Genomic DNA, 9,098 nt, shown 5'->3' with positions numbered 1-9,098 from the left:
CTATTTTCCACGTCAAAACAGAACCAAATATTAGCATAATGCCATTATAGCTACATAGAATAATAGTCCAGGTAATGGCAAAAGGTATAACACATCTTGCATGAGTTGGAACAATGATGAGATCACCTTCGTTATGAATCTGCAGAAAATTCAATCAGAGGATAGCAATAGTTGAAGGCATTTAACCTCTATTAATTAAGTATACAATAAGATTGAATAATAAATTATGGAAGAAAGCATTATCAGTTTCATATCATACAGAATATATCGTGTATTTAAATTAGACATTCTGGAAGATATTAAAGTCACAGTACATTGTTCTTAAATTTATAAATCGAATTTTGTACGATTAGACTAGCAGTCTATCTAAATAAATTATACACTAAATAAAACCTGGTAATCTCGCATTATATGATGACTTATGTTAAATAATGCACTTTGGGGTGAAATTGATAAAGCATTTAGACAAATTTTGAATATTTCGGATGAAACTAGATTTTTTATTCTACATATATAACAGTTGTAGAAAGTAATTATTGGCAGATAATTCAGAAATCAAAAATACCTGGATTGTACCATTTGCTTCCTTAATCTTAATTGGATCAATCACAGTCCATAAAAATAAGGTGAAGATCTCGAATGCAACCATGCAAAAGATTATTAGATATAACTGCTTATCCTTGATAACCTAAAAATTAATTTAATAAAGATGTGCATTAATAAATAAGAAGCGAACAACTGTAGATTTGTAAGTCTAAAATTAGCATTATGGTAATAGACTGATATCAATAATTATACGCGTACGTTGCGTGTGAAGGAATATATTATGATGATAAACCATAAGAATGTAATACACATTACCTGGTATTTAACTTTGGTTTTATTAAATATTTTATAAATTCTCCAAGTTTTAGCAATTAAAGCCGCATATGCAGTAGTAAAACCTAAACAAAAAAGCCATAACTGGGACTAGAATAGAAAAAATAATAAATTTGTGGTAAGATATTTTTAATATACTAATTTTCATATCACCAAGTAAATTAATATTAGAATTATACTGCATGAATAAGATTGAGTTGTGACTTATATTCCATCTAAAATTTTGCGAATAATATTACCCAACAATGAACGATAGCAAGCTTCTCTGAAAATCGATGTTCATGGCTATCAATGCTAAATAAGATTACCGACACAAAACAGGCAATTCCAGAAAATCCAATAACGTTATTGACGTTTGGACTTGATATTTTGATGACCCTAACAACAAATGGAACAATATTTATAATATTATATACTCTAGGTTAGTTTTGTTTTAGATTCGCGTATGAATAAATTTCGACATATAATTGATCAATTATCAAGGCCCCTGTTATTTGATGCTAGGTTTTAATTAATAAGTTTGTTAATCTTCGATAATTTTATAAGTTTTGATTATTGCAATAAAAATAACCTTATTCACATCATGATACTTCCAATATTTAGGAGTTATTAAAGGCTGTGTTGACAAAACATGGCAGTATGCTTTTTATTTTGAACTATATAACAATTATTTATAGAGTTCGCTCAAATCTAGCTAAATATTTACGTATTTGAAAATTACAAGACTTCAACATGCAGACATGAAAATGTAAGGTTAAATTTTTAATTAAATGAAACTATCTTTAATAAGTAGCCAACACTAGCCTAAAATTATATCATTAATTATAATGATTTTAGACGTATAATTCGAAATTGTGCGAGAGCAGCTTACTTTTCATTTTTGTAGTAAATATTTAACGTAATAAAGGATAGCGTTAATAAGATGCCAAAAGCGGAAAGACTGCAAAGGAAAATTTGTAGGAAAAGAGGGACCGTTTCAGGAACAAGTTCGATTTTTGGCCCATCTAGCGGTGTTTTATTACCTAATTTTAAATAATAGACACACTCTCTATCTTAAATATATGTTATACATCAGAAAGAGATAGTCAATACCTAAATAGATATTATACATGAAAAACTTTGATGTCTGAGATGTAGCTCTTTTCATGATTCTATATTGGCCATATTTTGATCAGTTTATATGATTCAACTCGATTGTAAAGATGTAAGTCCTAATGATTGCTATTTTTAAAGCAAACTATGCTAAATTTATTTAAAATATAACATTTTGGCAATTATTGATAATTCTTCTCGATTTCTTAAATGTGTTTTGATGTAGACTAGGAAGATTTTTATCATTTGCTGCTCGTAAGTTATAATGATGCTAATTTCCTCTACTATCTTTTACCTGGATTAGCCCAATTAATTGGAATGGAATAATTCCATTTCATTTCCCTTTGTTCGCTACTGTAATATCCAATCGAAACATCTTTCCCGTCTTAAAATAAGAAAAATATACATAAATGAATTTAAAATTAATATTGAAAGTTTAGGACATACATTTATTTATCTAGTATAACAGATTGATTTGAAAATTAAATTTATATTATTTGTCAAATTATGACGGTACTTTAAGTAAGTTAATTATCTAGGAGTAAAATTGAGTAAAGCTATCGAGTTATTACCAATTAGCCTTTTAATAACCGCAATTGCGTTCCGATCACCAGATTTTGAAAAAGCTACTGGACCCTATAAATATTTAGCCGACAAAAATTTTGAAATTAAATTACGACGCTATATTAATGCAAAATAGCTTTAATTCGGTCGATTAACTTGTTATCCTTTACTTAAACAGTACCGATTTAACTTATGTTTATACCATAAATATAGATATAATGTCGTAATCTGGATGTATAGTTTTGGAAAGCACTGATAGTACTGGAAAATATTAAACAAGATATTTTTAAATTATAGCAAATTTGTACTAGATTATCAAATCGAATTGAGTTGATCCCTGTCTCCGTAAAAATGAGCTTATTTTGGACATGAAGTTTACAAACACACTAAAGACCCTCTTGAATATTGAGAGACAGATCAAGATATCTTTATGCTATAGCAATTTATGCTGGTACTGTATTGTCAATTCTTTCCTAAATTGGCGGTGAGGCAACCTCAAGTTCTGTAAAACTATGACTATGGTGCAAATATAAGCTAGATAGATCTATTTATTGGCCCTAACGATTGAAATAGAGTGTAATTCATTTGTTAGAATCTTAACTAGTAGCTCTATATTATCGAATTTACCGTAATCCCATTAAATTTAACTCTTTCCATGTGGAATTTCATAATTTCAAGAGCTTCTTTATCATGATATGTGACATTTTCTAACAATTTATTCTTTTTTGCTAAATCATTTATAGATCGATTCAACATTAGAGCCACAGCAATAATCGCATCATAAGAAAATGGAGCAAATTCTTCAGCCCCTTGAAAGAGGCTAGTGTTATATTTTTGCTGATATTGATGAAATTCTTTTAACCAGTCGGCTGAACTCTAATTAAAATAGATTAAATATCATCTTTTACGGTTTTAATTACTAGGATATAGATTTGCATTAATTTTGAATAGAGTAACTTTTACTATCATTCTCTACGTAGTCTAGAATTACCTGGCCAGAAACAGTTTTATCGGTAATACTAGGTGATGAAGCGGCATTAAAAGAGAAATGTCCATCTAAGGCTTCAGATAGAACGGAATCACTACAATATGACTCTGATAAATTGATAGTGGTATTTTTGATCCACCAATTTGGATTATGCCAACCGGATAAGATCCAAACATATTTACTAGTGGTCATATTTAAATGATAAGCCTACAAAATTGTAATTATATATGTTAGTATAACTTAACCTCTTATTAATAATTATAATTTGGGATTAGATCGTTTTTCTACGGTAGATGCAGTATGGTAGATACTAATTCATTAATCAGAATTAGTTATTAATTCAAAATTTAGACTTTATTCTAGTTTAGATGCAATATAAAGTACGATACTTAACGTATTCTTAGAATTTCTTAATAATTTGAAATTGGATAGTAAACTACTTCAAATACAATATCATGTAAACTGATTAAGGAATCATTAGGAATAGTTGGTGATTTAAAATTTTATGATATTCTAGTTTTAGATACAATATAATATATTAGGTTATCAATTATTAAGGACTAGATGCTCATTAAAATTAGATTATATTCTAGTTTAGATATGACGTAATGTAATAGTATCAGCATGCCAGCTCTTCAATCTTTAGAATTAGCTAGTAATTTGAGATTTAAACAATATTTTAGTTAAGAAGTAACACGATGCATACGTATACTAGTGCGTCAATTATTTGGATTAGCTATTAAGTTAAACAGTCTTTTGGATTATATAACGTGATGTATGTCCATTAACCAGTGATTAATTGACTCGAGAAATGTAGTACGCTAATTCATAGAATCGTTCATGTCTACATTTTACTTTGAGTCTGCACTTTATAATATACTGGCTAAAAGGTTAGCAGTACTAGAATTTTTCCAATTTATATCAAGATCTGATTTGAATACTGCAAGAATATTTTTGTATGATTTTGGTTTTTCTTAATTAAATAATGCATTAATACGTTTAAGAATAAAAGAAAGCTCTTGCCTTGATTAAATTTCAAGCTATCGATTTTCGAACTTAATTATGCTAACTATAGCTATCAGGTTTTGATACATTTACCTGGCAAATAACTTCTCTCGTTTTATCACTGAAGAGTTCAGCGAAAATAATCCGTGTTTGACTTTCCTAAAATCCAAAATACTCATCTTTTAAATAGCAACATCTTATAACCGCAAAAGAGACTTGATACATTCGAAGTCTTCAATTTCACACTGATGTAAAGGACTTCAGTTATTTAGAATAATTATATACCGTTAAGAAAATATATTTAATAGCTTACTTTAATTAAATTAATAGCTGTTACTAAATCTTCTTTAAACCTAACAGACATGCGGGTCGATACGGAAATGCCATGACTTCGTAGTCTTTCGACTAGTTTTGACATTCGCTAACCAATTGAAAATGGGATAAGATTCAATATTTCGTTAATTCAATTGTTAATGGTAATACTCTACATTTCACATAGTGCTCTAAAGATGTCGTGTTTAATGCTCTCTCTGTCTACAATTCAGATTGTTGTTACGGATATAATTTGAGAATATATTGGTTGGAATAGCTATCATTACCACTGAGAAACCAGACTGTAATTGATAAATGAGTGCTATTTTTTTCCATCCGAACCGATTGAGGAGTTGAATGATTACTGGATCGAGACTTGAGGAACTTGGATAAGTACGAAAGAAATTATGAAAAATTTCCCTGTTGCTTAAGACGGGAGATTCTGAGATGTAAGATATCTATAGAAACAAAATTGTATAAGTTACAAAATTACTGAACAGTTCCATATCTGAAAGAACTAGGGTAATAAATTGGAAATTGTCAATATCTACAAGATTTCTAATACTTTTACATTGGATAAGTACCTGTAAGAGATTGTACTGCTGGGATACTTTTGCCATGTATTCAGTGACTTGAGAACATGAAGCACCAAATATAAGAGTTTTATGCGGTAGCTTGGTTAGTGCTTCGAATAGGAGTTTTAAACCGTGACCAGGATCACACTGACAAATCCGATAATAATGCAATTGCGTAAATAATAATATTTATAGTATCTTAACTCCAGTTTTATAACGAATATCAATATTAAATGAATTCTTATATGCAGTTGAAATAGGTTGAGTTTGGAATTATTGATTTAATAGTTAAATTATCGGATTAAGTCAGCCTTTGATAATAATTTACTTATGTAAAAAGTCTTTACATGATTTAAGTTATCTTTTAACTCCAGCTCTATAACGAATATAAATATTCTATTAATTCTTATATGCAATTGAAATAGGTTTAGTTGATTTTCGAATTGTTCATATAATATAGTGAAAATTATATGAATTAAGCCAACCTCCGATAATATGAAATTATGTAAAAAGGCATTTATATCATCTAAGCCTGACTCTATAATTCACATCAGTATTCCATTAATTCTTATATCTAATTGAAATACGTAATTCGATTTTCGAATTATCCTTTTAATGCTATTAAATTTGTACCATTTAAACCAGCAACTATGAAACTCATTGTTTATGTGCTAATAGCCATGATATAAATCTTTTTAGTAGTGGTATTTTAACTAATATGTTACCATTATGAACGTAAGAGGCAAGAATTAAGTTATACTTTGAGATTAGGTAAGACAAATCATTTACATATTAGTATGCTCGCCTAGGGTGATAAACATAAATTTTTCCCGATATGCAGTATTGTTAGCGAAGCTGTAGTCTAATGAGTTAGAGGATACTACGCGGCAACTAGATTTTGCCTGTATGAATATCACTTTAGGGACGATTAAATCAAAAATGCCGAAAATACGATATTTCAATTAAAAAATTGTCATGAAAGGCACTTAAATGTCGTAACATACGGTATGCTCTGTAAGCATTCTATAGCTATTTAAAACGGTATTGGCTGAATCACAAACTGAAAAAGTAGATTTATTCTTTATAGATTTAAATAAATTGCTGATGATCAAAATGGTTGGATAGATTTGGAGGATGCGGCATTGATGAATCTGTGAGATATAAGTATTATTCGAAGGTTTGGTCACAAAGCACATATCTAACTACTTGAATTTATCATGATTGCGGAGCAGATAAAATTGAAAGTTTCAGGACTAGTTTTACATGCCAGTAGTTCTATCACTCTTGACTGAAGGATATCTACAAGCTGGAAAATTTTAAATTTGTAAAATAAACTTGATATAAACGGGAGGGAATAACCTCGTGAATCTTAGGTATAGAAATATTGTTAAGGGTGGTCGATTCGATTATCTGTTACTATCTATGCCTTCATTAATCAGGAGTATATTAATAATCTAAGAAATTTTAAAAATTTAGCTCTATTTTATTTATTTGGTACAACTAGTGATCTAGGTCACATATACCCATCACGAGGAGATAATTTATTTATCCAAGGATCAGTAGTAATATTGATCACTGAGAGATTAAAAAAGACACCGCAGGTATTAAAGAGAAAAATTCTATTTCATGAAGACTCTATTTAAGTTCTTTCAAGAATGATACATTAGTCTATCATAACAGTTACGCATAAAGTAGCGTAATTCTGAAATTCAGATCACACTTTCAGAGTCAAGTGCCTAATTCTACGTCAAATAGAAGAGAAAAATTACTGTTTTAAATATTATCAATATAGCAGCAGCTCAGATAGATGATATATACTACGCTATTGATCGTAACTCTCAATCACGCTAATCGAATATCGGCATGACCATTGCAGACTATCAATGAATTTTTATTTATTTTGATTGGTAGAAATTGAATAAGTTTAATTCTTATCTACTTAAATTTAATTTTAGTTTTACCTTAGTATCACCCCAATACAGATCAAGCTGATAACCAGGCAGTAGATTGGAACGATTATTGACGTAATCAACAGCCATCATGGCCGATACTAACATTTTACCGGCTTTCCAACCACCTGATAAGCTAAATGCTCCAGAAAGGATAATTTTCCTACGCTGATTATGGCCAGAACATATCCGAGTAGATAACACTAGCAAACATAAGAAGATCAAAATGACTCTACCTAGAAATTGCCTCATATTTTAATCTATAAATATGGGTGAAAAATACTTGGGATAGACTGCTAGAAAGAATTTATGTTTACCAATAAATTCCCAAAATGAAATTTTCTTAACCTAAAATAAGTAATAACATCGATTACACTAATTAAATCAAGTTAGCGGCAATATGCTCCATCATTTGGTACAATAAAATCTGGCATATTGTGATAGTCAAATTTATCTTGTTTTTAGATGGCTATTGTATGTAGTGATTTATTATTAAATCCATAATTGCTATTTAGTATTACAAGGAACGGGATAAAATATCCCAAGATATATCAAATAAGTTCTTATTTCATGTCTATTATCATGATAGTTATAAAGTTAACGGAGTATTTTAATCCTGAATAAAATTCATATCATTAACTTCTAGAATATGAAGAGATGGAGAGATATTCATATGCTTATTTAGCAACTTCCTAATTCTTCTATAATATCATGGTAGGTCTAAGTACTGTAAATCTACTTTGAGTACTATCACTAGGCTAATGGATTTTCAACTATGAAGCAGCTAGTTAGATACAATAAAGTTAATTTGAATCAAATATGATATTTATGAAGAATTATAGATTACTCGGATATAATTTAGATTGTATACTTTCTTAATAGAAAATCAAAGGGGCAAGTGTAAGTTTGGATTAGCCATTTTTAACTTTTCTCTGTTAGGGTTAGATCAGCTAGGGTAAAGTCAAGGTAGATATAGTTTAAATATAATCGTAATTGATAACAAGCGAATAAATATTCCGATCCATAAGGCAATATTAACATGAGAATAAACGTTGTTTATTTACTTGAGGTCTTAAAATTGATAATAATCAGTGAAGTAGGACATTATACGTACAGTAAATTAGAATGTTAGCTAATTTATGCCCTTGACCGCAGACAGAATATCAGTATCGAAGGTATTGAACGATAAATTTATGTAGCTTACATTTTCTAATTTTTTTCTAAGAGGTAAATTAGTGGTTTATCGTAGCTTCAATTAAAATGGTGAAATGTTGGTACAAATTTACGTTGATAAATAATATTTAATATGGTATAAAAACAAAAATACTCAATTTTGAATGAAATTCATAGAACAGCTGGCAATTTGAAATTTAGAGAGATATATATATATAAGGATTTTTTTACTTCCATTCGGCTTCGATACTGGTATAATTTCTATCATAATTACATTACTAAGATATTCATTAGTGATAAAGTTATAGCTCAATAGCTTGCCTAAAAACTGTAACAGTTGCCAACTGCAATAAAGCTTGTAGGATTAGTAATTATATGCAAGATTAAATAAATATTAATTGATGAAGGTCTGGAAAAATGCTTATTAAAGACTAAGCTTAAAGGACAGCTGGTAGTCTATAACAAAAGAGGATATATTAAGAATTTTTACTACCATTCAGCTCATTCAATATTGACGAAGTTTCCAACATAAATTATGACATATTGATAAGTACTAAAATT

General features: G+C 29.1%; 1 protein-coding gene across 1 annotated transcript in view; it reads right to left on the bottom strand.

The window, feature by feature from the left end:
* TRIADDRAFT_51330 (uncharacterized protein) overlaps positions 1 to 7,454 on the bottom strand; it is a gene marked incomplete at both ends in the record, with an annotated part of 8,892 nt that extends 1,438 nt beyond the window's left edge. The window contains 13 exons of the mRNA XM_002107594.1: positions 566 to 688; positions 862 to 969; positions 1,119 to 1,257; positions 1,751 to 1,901; positions 2,267 to 2,356; positions 2,544 to 2,607; positions 3,163 to 3,411; positions 3,527 to 3,730; positions 4,622 to 4,687; positions 4,842 to 4,949; positions 5,128 to 5,298; positions 5,425 to 5,562; positions 7,377 to 7,454. Of these exons, the coding sequence (XP_002107630.1) occupies positions 566 to 688; positions 862 to 969; positions 1,119 to 1,257; positions 1,751 to 1,901; positions 2,267 to 2,356; positions 2,544 to 2,607; positions 3,163 to 3,411; positions 3,527 to 3,730; positions 4,622 to 4,687; positions 4,842 to 4,949; positions 5,128 to 5,298; positions 5,425 to 5,562; positions 7,377 to 7,454 (1,689 nt within the window). The remainder of the gene's footprint in view (positions 1 to 565; positions 689 to 861; positions 970 to 1,118; positions 1,258 to 1,750; positions 1,902 to 2,266; positions 2,357 to 2,543; positions 2,608 to 3,162; positions 3,412 to 3,526; positions 3,731 to 4,621; positions 4,688 to 4,841; positions 4,950 to 5,127; positions 5,299 to 5,424; positions 5,563 to 7,376) is intronic.
* Between the last annotated feature and the right edge of the window lie 1,644 nt (positions 7,455 to 9,098).

This window comes from Trichoplax adhaerens, genomic scaffold (assembly GCF_000150275.1).
Source record: "Trichoplax adhaerens TRIADscaffold_1 genomic scaffold, whole genome shotgun sequence".
In the NCBI taxonomy this organism is placed as follows: Eukaryota; Metazoa; Placozoa; class Uniplacotomia; order Trichoplacea; family Trichoplacidae; genus Trichoplax; species Trichoplax adhaerens.
Note: the sequence above shows the minus strand (reverse complement) of the source record. Positions and strands in the feature narration are given on the sequence as shown.